Source organism: Scardinius erythrophthalmus, assembly GCF_964197995.2.
Source record: "Scardinius erythrophthalmus genome assembly, chromosome: 3".
NCBI lineage: Eukaryota > Metazoa > Chordata > Actinopteri > Cypriniformes > Leuciscidae > Scardinius > Scardinius erythrophthalmus.
Window position 1 is genome coordinate 29,379,426 of NC_138223.1, and position 13,484 is coordinate 29,392,909.

A 13,484-nucleotide genomic window follows, 5' to 3' on the forward strand; every position below is an offset into this window, starting at 1 on the left:
TCGTTGTAGCGGTGCATTGTGGGATTGAATGGGTGCACTCAATAACGTCCACTATGGTTTCGGACACCACTACAAATGGCTGTTCCCTCAAATAGTGTCCTATTTAAGGGTATAGGGGCGATGTCGGACACAGGTTTCGAGGAGGACCTGATTTGTCACACAGCCATAGCGGACCTATGCGGGGTCCTGACATCATTCGTGCGCGTTCTGATGACGCGCGTGTGTATGTGTGTTTCAACAGCTGATTGAAAGAGGTCGCAGTTTTCCAAACAGCTCTCAACACTAATCTGTTAAAAATATATATATTTCAGCGTCTGATGTGATTTATTTCTTTTTCTACACCAAGACATTTTCGGAATGACTTAATCTGGTGAGTGTCGGTGGTTGTTGTCACCTCTGAGTAAGGACAGGAAAGTAATATTTGTTTTTGCCAAGTCAGTGCTCTGGCATTTGAGAGTATCTGCTTTGTTTCGATTCCTGAGTTAGCCACTTAGCTGGGGATATTGTCGATGACGATAGAAAGAAATGTACTATTTAACCTATAAACAGTGTGTGCTACTATTTCGGTGTCGTTTTTTTATTGTGTCGTGCTACTAGATGTTTTAATTTATTGCTACTCTTTGTACTAGCAAAGCTAGCTAGCAGAGTAGTTAGCAGGTAACTGTTAGCTTTATCTTAATGACAGCTCCAGAGAAAACGCTTATGATGTTGTTTGTCGAATGAGAGAGCATACGTTGCTGTTTCTTTCTAGAATATTCTGTCTAGCTGATTAACACAATAACTACACATTTGTAATAGCTGTGTAAACAATGTCTTTCTACAAAAATTAACTAAGTAAAATGAAATATTATTAGCAGTTGGAATGTCCCATCATATAAGCGGATTTGGCGTTTTTAGGCGTGCTATAGACATAGGCTACTACTTTAATTTAAATATTCATGTCAGGTTTTTTTTTTCGTCTTAAAAATAAAACATTATAACAAGCATAAAGACAATTTTCTAAGATGGTTACAATACATGAAATTAAGAAACGAACTAATGTATATTATTTTACAACCTAAAAGAGTATTACAAGCAATTTAAAATTTTTACTTTAGGTCTTTAACGAATCATATCTTTCTTGAAAATAAAATAATATATATTTTCTTTAAAACTTTACATTTATGAATTTAACATTTTGCAATGAATAGGCTAGTAGTAAAATAACCATAAACATGAAAAGTGTCAGAAATACCCTTTTACAAAATCAGTTAGTGGGTAATTGTTTTGTCAAAGTGGTGACAAAAGGAGCAATTGGCTGAAATACTGTCATTCAACTTTATTTTATTTTCAAGTTTATAGTTTATTGGGTAACCATTTAATTGGGCCGAAGACATTTTTGTCGAACAAGCCTGAATTCTTCTCATCTTATGTCACTGAATTTATTATTTCAAAATCTTATACAGGCAGGCAAAGCTATCTGAGTTTTATTTTTATTATTTTAAAAGCTACTACCTATGAAAAGATTTGGTCAATTAATATATTAGAGTTGTCAAAATTAGAAAGGATCTTTAGAGCCAGACATGACTAATAATTTGAGAAAATCAGGGATTGCACTGAAATTAATAGCATTCTCTCATCTACAGTTACACCTCCTTTGGCTTACCTTACCTTTCCTGTGGTTCAATACAGTCCAACCATGGATAAGATTTTGGAGGCGCTGGTGAGCTCCTCCCATCCTCTGACTGTCAAACGGGCTATTGTGAAAAAAGTGATAGAAGCTGCAGAAAAGGAGGTGACAGAGGAGCAGTGCCAGGCCTTGTACCATCTCACCACCCGCTTTATTCTCCTGGGTGAGGATGCGTTTCAGCGACAGGTTGGCCTCCAAGTGCAAGAAGCATACGCACGCTACCATCGCGATGAGTTTGCCCGCTTCTTCAGCAAGGAATACGTGCTTGGTCTCCTTCAGCAGGGCTACAGCTCTTTGGACAGCAGAGACCCTGCCATCTTGGACTTCCTTCACGGTTCTCTCCGACTGCTCATCAGCTGCCCGGCTGTGTTAGAGTTGGCACCGCTGCTACAGACGGAGGTCCTACGCATCATCTGTGAACGGCCAGAACCAGCAACCTGTGCCAAACTGGCCACCATACTGACGGACTTCCCGCAGTGTGTCCCACGAGAGAAGGCTGGAGTTCTTTTCTGTCAGCAGCTTGTGCGCACCTTTGCGTACTTCCACTGTCCTGCCACTGAAGAGCGGGAGTTGCGGGAGTATGTGACCCAAGTGACCAGGGTGAGTGCTTTGCTGCAGGGCATCTGGAAGGCTGAGCCGGCCACGCTGCTACCGTCGCTGCAGGAGGTGTTTGCCATCATCTCATCCACAGGTTAATAAGCTCTGATTCCTCTCATGATGGTATATTAGGTTAAGGGAATAGTTCATCCAAAAATATAAATTCTGTTAGTATTTATTACTATACCTGCATGTCATGTGATCATTAATCAACATCAGAGATTTAAGTAAAGATGACATCAGTCAATCCAATAGGTAATCTTCTTAATCAAGAAATGTGAGTCTAAATATAATAAGAAGAAGAGATGGCTCTGTGGCACATCAGACCACAGTACAGAATATGGACCTTTCACAACACTGGTACATCTGAATCACATTAAGCATTTTTTGTTCTCAGCAAATTTGTTTTAAACCAGAGTACCTATGCATATGTTTTTTTTTTTTTTTTTTTTTTTTTTTTATCATCATTATTATGAATCTCTATAAGCATATAAAAAAAAAAAATGGTTGATCACTTTTCAACATCATACCGAGTAGAGTCGGAATTTGCAAATACTCATTTACTGTTCTTGCAGGGGTTTCTTACTGAAATATGTTATAATTTGTGGGCATGCATTTCGAGACAATGACCGAAAGGGGTGTTTAAAAAATAAAAAGACAAGCAAAATAAGGCCATTCAAATCTAGTCAGAGAGTGTTCAAAATGGCCTTGAAAAACTATTTTTGGTGTAAAAATTTTTTAGAAACCTAAGTTGACCTTAGTGAAAAATAAATAAATACAGTGCTATGCATAAGTTTAGACACCCATACTAAAGTTGACTAAAAAGAGGAATAAAAAATCATCTTTTGGAAATTGAACTTAATGCCTTAATTTAAAAAATTAGGAAAAAGCCAACCTTTTAGGACACCAATTTTCTTTGTGAATGAATAATGTATCGTAAATAAATAAATGTTATTCCTTAAAATATAGGGTGCATAAGTTTGGACACCCCTATGTTAAATTCCCATAGAGGCAGGCAGATTTTTATTTTTACCTAGAGATTGGCATGGTTTTATTTCAGTTAGCCTAATAGCTGGTTTGATTTGCATTGTGAGATGATCTTATGGAAAGTACTCCATGCCAATCTCTAGGTATGGTGAAGGCTATGTGATGATGTGGGGCTATTTTAATTCCAAAGGCCAAGGGAACTTTATCAGGATGCATAGTATCCTGGATCCATGAAGTAACTGGCCTTTAAAAATAAAAATCTGCCTGCCTCTATGGGAATTTAACATAGGGGTGTCCAGACTCATGCACCCTATATTTTAAGGAATAACATTTATTTATTTACGATACATTATTCATTCACAAAGAAAATTGGTGTCCTTAAAGGTTGGATTTTTCCTATTTTTTTTTAATTAAGGCATAAGTTCAATTTCCAAAAGATGATTTTTTTATTCCTCTTTTTAGTCAACTTTAGCATGGGTGTCTAAACTTATGCATAGCACTGTAAATGTATGATGTGACCCTTAAAAAATCCTAAAAGTGGTATATACATCAAAATATGAAATCATATACAATGCTAGCCTACTTCATAATCACTGTACAGTGTGTTTGTTATCATTTCAGATCCTTCATTTGAACCTTCCATTGCTCTAGCAAGCCTGGTCCAGCACATTCCTCTACAAATGATCACAGTCCTCATCAAAAGCCTCACCACTGACCAGAATGTTAAAGATGCCAGTATGACACAAGCGCTCTGCAGGTCAGACTCTGTGTGTGTGCTGTGTGAGCTTGTGAATAGTGCTTTTGTGTCTGTTTCAAAGACTAAGCCCTTGATCCAGCTGCCATCATGTTGTTTTCTCTACTACTTTTGCTCTTAAAGTATGTGGTAATTGCATTTATGCAAGTCATTTGGAAAGAGTGGAGTGTCCATAATGCCTTAACTGATTTTAAATGAGTAGTGGTTGTTTTGTTGTTGTTTTTCCAGGGTTGAATCAATGTTGCCAGTTTCTTTCCTGTGGTGCTGTTACAGTTATGTAAGGGTTTTATGTTGCCTGTCCTTACCCTCTTTTTTCTCTCCATCTTTTTTTAGGATGATTGACTGGTTGTCCTGGCCTCTAGCCAATCATGTGGACACTTGGGTCATTGCTTTATTAAAGGGACTTGCTGCTGTTCAAAAGTTCACCATTCTCATAGATGTCACACTGTTCAAAATCGAACAGGTTTGTGTATTTACTCATAAAATAGCTTTTAAAGTCACATTTTTAAAGAACAACACCAGGATTAGAGTACCTGCCAAAAAAATAAAGAATATGAAACATAATTTTTATAAGGTATTAGATTGATTAAAATACGAATTGAATTCAATTGTTTCAGGACATTTACCATTAACCATTCTTTGATACCTAAAAATCGGTTAGTGAGACTTTTTTCTTTGTGTTTATGTGTATGGATGTGTGTTTGTTTGTTTGTTTGCAGGTCTTTAATCGTCTCTGGTATCCCATTGTGAGACAGGGAGCGCTGGTGGTTCTTTCACACATGCTGCTTAGTTTCCAGCACTCTCCTGAAGCCTTTCACTTAGTAAGCCCACCATAAACTAGAACACATTGCTTCACCTTTTCCACCTCAAAAATATTCTAGCTTTAAAATCCCTATGTGTTAAAAACTGAGACTTTTCCCATTTATAAAGGCTCAAAACCTAATTAAAGCTTCATAGATTACTTTTATTCTTCAAGAACATATTATATTATGTATTAATAAATCTCTTATTTTATTTGTTTTATTTTCTGTTAATATTGTATCAAATGAGTTAGAGCATTCTAAATGTTTGTGGTGCTTTTAAAGTTGTTTTAGTATATTTTTAGCATTTTTATTATAATTTCAATGTGATTTGAATTATATTACCCCTGTCATTTATACCAGGTGGTCCCTCATATAGTCCCGCTTGTGAAGTCTTTGAAGAGTGATGGCCTTCCCAACAGTAAAACCTTCCTGCTGCAGTTTGCAGAACTCGTTCACTGCATGATGTACCAATATTCTGGCTTTCCAGACCTCTATGACAGCATTCTTGAATCCATTAAAGTAAGATAAAGATGGGTTTAATCTCTCATGAACTAACTTAAGTTTGTAAAACAAAGGACATGTTACATGTATCACTGCTGAAATGATTTAACAATTTTGTGCTTGTGTGTAATATCTAATTTTATACTGTTTGGTTCGATAAGCTTTTTTTATGTTTTTGAAAGTCTGTTTGAAATCTCTCATGCTCACCAAGTTGATGAAAAATACAATAAATACATATATTGAGAAATATTACTACACTTTAAAATAACTGTTTTCTGTTTTAATATATTTTAAAATGAAATTTATTCCTGTAATGGCAAAGCAGAATTTTCAGCATCATTACATCCTTCAGAAATCATTCTAAAATGCTGATTTGATGCTCAAGAAACATTTCTTTTTATTATTATTGTTTTAAAACGGTTGTGCCGTTTTTGTTGAAACCGAGATACACAGATTTTTTTTTCAGGATTCTTTAATGAATAGAAAGTTTGAAAGAACAGCATTTATTTAAAATAGAAATCTTTTGTAACATTATTAATGTCTTTACTGTTACTTTTGATCAATTGAATGCTTCCTTTCTGAATAAATGTATTCATTTCTTAAAAAAACTTACTGAATGCAAACTTTTGAGCAGTACTTTATACTTCATTATTCTATGTCCACCTCTGGTTCTGCTGTAGGACCTGCCAAAACCTAGTGAGGAGAAGATCAAATTTGTTCTGAACCAAAGTGCCTGGACCTCTCAGTCAAATTCATTTGCCTCAGGCCTGCTCAAGATCACCGGCAAATCAGAAACGGGGAAGACAGGACTTGTAAATCTGGGCAACACATGCTACATGAACAGCATCATCCAAATTTTATTTATGGCTACAGAGTAAGTTCAAAATCTTTTACATTTTATCTGATCTCTGTACCAACCTTTCTATTGTAATTAATCCAACTGTAATTAAATTCTCTCTGCAATTACCAGTATATGTAATTCCATGTTTTTAATGATTGCTTTTTTTTTTTTTACTTTTTTTCAAATGCAAGATATTTCTCAGGTCTAATAGTCTGTCCTTTAAAGTTTCAGGCGACATGTTATGTCTCTGCATTTGAATGGCAGCAACAGCCTCATGAAAAAGCTCCAGCTTCTATTTGCCTTCTTGGCCCACACACAGGTTTGTTTTTTTGTCTGTCTGTTTCAGAACGTTGCAACACTCAGCACTGCTGGGTGGGTGTGCTTTCTGTTTCTTAAATGAGAGTATTAAGAATACCTGTTAGTGATTATGTATCATTTTATATGCCCACCAGAGAGCAGCATATTCGCCAAGGAGTTTTTTGGAGGTTTCTCGGCCGCCATGGTTTACAGCCGGATCCCAGCAAGACTGCTCAGAGTATTTGCGCTTTCTTTTGGACAGGTAAACTCAGAAAATGGCAACAGAATCCTATTCCAGAACTAAAAGAAATATATAGCTATTCCTGCATGTTATATTTATGAGTTACTCTAGGCATACAGTTTTGCTATAAATGCCAATGCTTAACGCAGGACTGAGCAGATTTTAAAACTTTGTTTCTCAAAACAAAGAAAGGGCTGTTTAACACATTCATTCAATTTGTCATTAATACTGCTTTATTTTGTCATATGATTCCTAAAGAAGGACCAAAACAAGCTGAACTTTTGCAAGAGCCCCTGCAGGAATGAGTGTTCAGTACTTGTACGCATACACTTAAAGGCTGATTTATACTTCTGCGTCGGACCTACGCTGTAGGCTACGCGTTGGTTTTCATTTATACTTCTGTGTCATTGTCCACGTTGACGCGCAATCACACATGCAGAGGGAGCATGTGAAACTGAAAGGAGGGGTTCTAGCAGACCAATCACAGCGCTTGCGTCCGCGTAGAATTGACGCGTTGTTACATTTTTAGAGAGGTGCACGTCAGGGTACGCCGAAGGGTACACATGCTACACACAGCCTACGACGTAGCTATGGCGTGAGTATAAATTGGGCTTTAATAGACACAAACACATGACATGCAAAAGACTTCTGGTTCCTGTTGATCAGGAATTATTGAAAAAATGGCTCTAACGAAAATCATATTAATTATGATGGGATGTTCAACAAAAGTATTAATTTTCAAAGTCTTTCTATAGTGTTTAGTTATCATTGAAGTATAAAGTATAAATGAACAAGTGAACAACTAGTAAAACACACCTTTATTTGTACAAACATTAATGAGAAGAGTGTCAGAGAACAGCAGGTCATATAAGTCCATAAATTGTGGGGGAAGTTGTCATAAGCCCTATTCAGACAGTAATTGTTTCTCATGGGGAAAATCTGTGAATTTATTGACATTCAAAATTTCTGCCACCACCTGCATAAAAATCCACATGCGACTCACATCTGAGTTTACAAGAAACCAGTTTACCAGAAAGTCTTTTTTGACCACTGCCAAGCACTGTACTGTGCATGCATTTTAAATATAGACACTTACTACTGAAAAAAAGTGAACAAAATAATGGCAACTTCTGAAAAGTGCCAGTTAATATGGCTGCAACAAGTATGCAATAAAATGTTAATAATATAATCCTAGTCGATCAAGTAGCTTGGTCAAATGTTTACCTTATGTAAATAAGAGGTTGTGTTTAATTTCTACATTTTTAACATGACCTTCATCATTTTGAGAGATAAAATGCAAAACAGAAAACAATTTACACCATAGTGTAAGATATGTAAATAAATATCATGTTGATTTAATATTAAATTAAATATTAATTTCTTAATTGTCCAAGTAATAACAGACATTTTGTTTATATTAGGGCTGTCAAAAGATTAATCGCGATTAAGCGCATCCAAAATAAAAGTTTGTGTTTACATAATATATGTGTGTGTACTGTGTATAATTATTTTGCATATATAAATACACACACATGCATGTATATATTTAAGAAATATTTGCATACATATACTGTATATATTTATATATAATTTATATTATATATAAATATAATTTTTTTATATATAAATTACACGTTTTTCTTAAATATATACAAGCATGTGTGTGTATTTATATATACAAATTTCATTATACACAGTACACACACATATATTATTTAAACACAAACTTTTATTTTGGATGCGATTAATCGCAATTAATCTTTTGACATTTATATGTGACTGACCACGTGAGAAGCACGTTTCCAGGATCACAGAACTTGCTTTCCCACCACAAATCGTCATTCAAACGTTTTATTTCTGAGAAGCCATGCTGATTTATTTTTTACCGACGTCCCCATGAGAAACACTGCTCTCCAAATAGGACTATATATCATTGAAACAACATTTATGCATAGGCCTATTGGTTTGTAATATTGTGTATGTTATCATATAAATAGGATTTAATCTGTTAACTATACATAAATATGAGATTAATCATGAATGTGTAACCCAAAAAAAAACAATTTAATAATGACAATAATGTGTTTCCTTATTTACAACAGCAGGGGGAGTTCATGTATTTCATAGTCTCCATAAAGTTTTGTTCCGTCTTTCTGTGTGATATTAAGGTTGCATGAGGAAGAGAAGACTCTCTCAGCCCTTCAGCTGACCAGCCCAAAACCTGAACCTGCAACCACTTCTACGGAAACTCTCCACAGTGCTGTAAGTCAGCCAGTCGCTGATGTGCCATCACTCCCAGATCCCGTAGTAGCCGAGGGAGATGGTCGCACTCTAGTGGAGCGTATGTTTGGTGGTAGACTCTCTACAGCCATCCGTTGCATGCAGTGCCACAGCCTGTCAGAAAAAGAGGAGCCTTTTACAGACCTCTCTCTTGCCTTCTGCCCCTCGATGTCACGTGCACATGGTCCCACTGATGAGCACAAAAGCTCCTCTGCTGTGGGACCCTGCCAAGGGTCGGTAAATGGAGGCAGTGAATCCTCAGAAGGCTCAGTAAAAGAAGGTTCAGGAACCAAGATGGAGATGCCCGTGGTGGAGCCCACGCTGTCTGTGACCGATTTAGTGGACTATTTCCTGGCTCCGGAAATCCTGGAGAACGAGAACTGCTACTTCTGTGAACGCTGCGCCTCTCTACAGAGGGCCGAGAAGGTCATGCGGGTGGTGGCGGCACCTGAGTACCTCATTCTGACTCTGCTGCGCTTCTCGTACGATGCCACCTGCCACGTGCGTCGCAAGATCCTGGACAACATGGGCATTCCGCTGCACATGTGCCTGCCTCTACACCAGCACGGTAGCCCTGCTTCATCACCTTCCTCAACCGCAGTTGCTTCCTCATCTGACTCCCCTGAGAGTGGCGAGAATCTAGCCAAAAAGCTCAAGCCTTCTCAGAAAGAGGAGGGGATGACGGAAAGCAGAACAAAAAACAAGAAAAATGATGCGGAAATGCTGTCAGTGCCATATGTTTTGAGTTCTGTTGTAATGCATTCTGGAATGTCCTCTGAGAGTGGTCACTACTACTCGTATGGAAGGAATGTGAGTAGCACTGATGGTTATGTTGCTCTCCCATGTCCTAAGAACGGGGAAAACTCCAGCCTATCGGAGAGCTCGACAGTCACACAGGAGAACATGGGGTGCACTGACCAGAAGTCAACGGACTGGTTCTTGTTTAATGACAGCCGAGTGACTTTTACAAACTTTCAATCGTTGCAGAACGTCACCTGTCGCTTCCCCAAGGACACAGCCTATGTCCTGATCTATAGGAAACAAGAGGTCAGTGGACAACCAAGCAATTCAGGCCCAGTCGTAAATGGCTCAAAACTGACTGGAGAGCCACCCCTGCAGAAAGAGCTGATGGATGCCATTACCAAAGACAACAAACTCTTCCTACAGGTGAGAATATTGTACATTATCAATGGTGCTTTTGGAAAAGCATAAAATGTGTCCGGTCAAAAGCAATAAATTACATGAAATAAAAAAAGCATATATACACTACCATTCATAAGTTTGGGGTCAGTAATGTAAAGTCCCTTATGTTCACCAAGGCTGCATTTATCTGAACAAAAATACAGTAAAATACTAACATTGGAAAAAAAATATTACAATTAATAAAAAAAGCTGTTTTCTGTTTTAATATATTTTAAAAGGCAATGCAAAACAAAACACAATTTTCAGTAGTCATTCTCTAGTCTTTAGTGTCACATGGTATTTCAGAAATCATTCTAATATGCTGATTAGCTGCTCAAGAAATATGTTATCACAGTTGAAAACGGTTGTGCTGTGTAATCTTTCTGCTTAATACATCATTTTCTTTGATGAATAGAACGTTTAAAAGAACAGCATTTATTTGAAATAGAATTTTTGTAACAGAATAAAAGTCTATACTGTCATTTTGATCAATCCAGTGCATCCTTGCTGAACAAAAGTATTCATTTCTTTCAAAAAAACTTCTTACTGACCCCAACCTTTTGAACTGTAGTGCATTTTTTTTTTCTAAAAACTTAGTGGCATAATGCTCAATTGTTTTGTCTGGTTCTATCAATTTATTTAAAAAAAAGAAAAAAGAACATAGAATCACTTAAAGGGTTAGTTCACCCAAAAATGAAACTTCTGTCAGTAATTACTCACCCTCATGTTGTTCCAACCCAGTAAGACTTTCGTTCATCTTCGGAACACAAATTAAGATATTTTTGATTAAATCTGAGAGTTGTCTCACTCCTCCATAGGCTTTCAGAGGGACCGAAACTTGCTGGCCCAGAAAAGTTATTAAAGAGATCGTTAATATAGTCCAAGTGACTACAGTGGCTTAATCTTGCTGCGCAAAAACACTATGTTAACTCACTCGAGGCCCAGAGAGAAGGAAATGAATAGTGGAATAAAGTCGCTATTTTTGTTTGTTTTTAGCGCGCAAAAAGTATTCTCGACGCTTGATAAACTTAAGATTAAGCCACTGTAGTCACTTTGACTATATTAACGATCTCTTTAATAACTTTTCTGGGCCAGCAAGTTTCAGTCCCTTAGAAGTCTACAGATTTAATCAAAAATATCTTAATTTGTGTTCCGAAGATGAACGAAAGTCTTACGGGGTTGGAACAACATGAGGGTGAGTAATTACTGACAGAATTTTCATTTTTGGGTGAACTATCCCTTTAAAATATCAGATAATTCCAATGATTTAATTTTGAATGGTTAATTAATAAATGTCATTAAATACTTTTTATATTGAAGCATATTTAGGCTTTTTTGAATGTGATGGTATTAAGATAGACTCTAATGTATTGGTGAAAGGACCATTTTATTACTTGCTGGTTATTCCAAATGACATTTTTAGAGTCATTCATTTTAAATTGTAGAAAATGTTTTTCAAAATCATCTGAAACATTTTCCTTAATCTTGGACACTCTTATTTGACAGTAATTAGAGTTTAACCTGGAGCATGGATTTAACCCCTTGTTCCTTTCCCTCCAGGAACAGGAGCTGAATGCCAGAGCTCGGGCTCTCCAAGCAACCTCTGCTTCTTGTTCGTTCCGACCCAATGGGTCTGATGACAACGAGCCCCCTGGCAGCTGTGGACCCTCGGGTGGGGGTGGGGGAGGGGGTTTCAATACCATCAGCAGACTCGTCTTTTAAGAGTCACTGACATACCCTCAGAGCACTGGACAGTCCCACTGACAACACCAGTCCTAATTGTCCTAATTGCCCACAGTCTGGATAAATGTGCCACCTCAGAACAGATGTGTCTTAATTTTTCCGGTTTGCATGCTTTTTCCCTTTACGTCGACTTGTTCATTTGAAGTGAAATGAAGCACTTTTCAGTACTATAGGTCAGAAATGGGCATGCAATAAATTTGTACAATACAGTAATAATTTTGGTCTCCTCCTGGAATCTTAATCGTTTCATTTTCTAAAAATAAATCATTAGGCAGAGAATGGTTTTAAAAATTAAAGCAAATATTTTTGGACCATAATATACAATGAACTACTTGCATGAATATTTTTAACTGGAAGTTTTTCAACTTCTGGTTTTAGGATTACAGTTATAACTGTTTTGTCAATTATTTAAGTACAGTTAAGTTATTTTATTCATTCAGGGAATACTTTTTTTGATTTTACTTTTTAAATGTTTAAGCTTTTTTGAGAATTTTATGTGCCTTTCAATACTTCAGATTTTACAGATTTCTTGGACTGAGTATACAAAAAACACCTTGCTCTTGCTGTACAGTGTTATTATGTAATGATTATGTTTTTGCTCTATAGTAAAGACTCATCATTGAACATGGTCTTAATTTTGTTATCTAAAATACACACATGGTTAAAATGTATCACTATCACATTCTCTGTCATTTACTGGTTAAAACATTTAAGAAGATTGTACGTCTCTAACGGAGTTTCAGCATGCAAGAAAGCTCAGCATTATAACAAAAAAAAAGCTGACATTTTGGAAAATACATTAAGAAAGACTCTTGCCCAGCTGACACCAGCATAATCATGAACTAAAACCATTAAAAATGAAGATTGATATTTACTAAAATAAAATAAAAATATAAAAAGCTATTTATTTTTCAAGTTGAAGAACTAAAATAACTAAAACTAAGTAACACTTAATAAAAAACTATAGACATAAAAAAAATTACTAAAACACCATAACAGTATGTTAATGATACTTAAATAACACTAGTTTACACAGAGCACCAAAGCAGCAATTAAATTTATCCTTGTGAATATGATATGGGAAGTTGCTCAAAACGTATTCTAAGACCGTGTAATCAAGGTCTGTTTTCACTATCAAACATGAGACATTTGTAAGACACCTTGTGGCTATCAATCCACTAGTCCACCCCCAACCTCCCAGTGTCCTCAGTTTGAACTGACTGCGCTCCTGTCCTTTGGTAAACCCACAATGCTCTATTTTTGACCACAAAATGCAGTTAAAATTTGTATGCCATAGTCTTGGAGCATTAGTAACTGAGACACTTAAAAAGGTAAGGTTTAAAAGCATAAGATCCCATCCTTCAGAGGGCTCTCTAAAGCCACACCTCCTCCAAAACACATGAACAGCCAGAGCAGAGTCTGCATAGTGTCACGAGAGACGGCGTTAAATTACCTCATGTCTCAAAGCACATAACAATAATAATGAATGTCAACAACTTAAAGAGCTCTGACTTGCACCACCTGATTGCTGCAGATTCATTTCATTTTGATACAATTGCCGAACGCACAATTCCGAGGACATGAACGTC

The 13,484-nt window shown here is 36.6% G+C and overlaps 1 protein-coding gene across 1 annotated transcript; it reads left to right on the top strand.

Moving 5' to 3' along the window:
- The first annotated feature begins 209 nt into the window (after positions 1-209).
- On the top strand, positions 210-12,771 carry usp38 (ubiquitin specific peptidase 38). Its single transcript, XM_081360612.1, has 11 exons — positions 210-370; positions 1,626-2,360; positions 3,875-4,010; positions 4,341-4,470; positions 4,727-4,828; positions 5,171-5,329; positions 5,992-6,185; positions 6,378-6,471; positions 6,605-6,711; positions 8,859-10,137; positions 11,713-12,771. The coding sequence occupies exons 2-11, from the start codon at positions 1,679-1,681 to the stop codon at positions 11,872-11,874; spliced, it is 3,045 nt and encodes a 1,014-aa protein (XP_081216738.1). The 5' UTR covers positions 210-370; positions 1,626-1,678; the 3' UTR covers positions 11,875-12,771.
- The last annotated feature ends 713 nt before the right edge of the window (positions 12,772-13,484 follow it).

What these genes read in the sequence shown, in the direction of transcription:
- usp38 (XM_081360612.1), top strand. Translation starts at nt 1,679, where the DNA reads ATGGATAAGATTTTGGAGGCGCTGGTGAGCTCCTCCCATCCTCTGACT. An exon ending in CTCCTGAAGCCTTTCACTTA is followed by an intron (nt 4,829 to 5,170) that starts GTAAGCCCACCA and finishes CATTTATACCAG; the next exon opens with GTGGTCCCTCATATAGTCCC. An exon ending in TTGCGCTTTCTTTTGGACAG is followed by an intron (nt 6,712 to 8,858) that starts GTAAACTCAGAA and finishes TGTGATATTAAG; the next exon opens with GTTGCATGAGGAAGAGAAGA.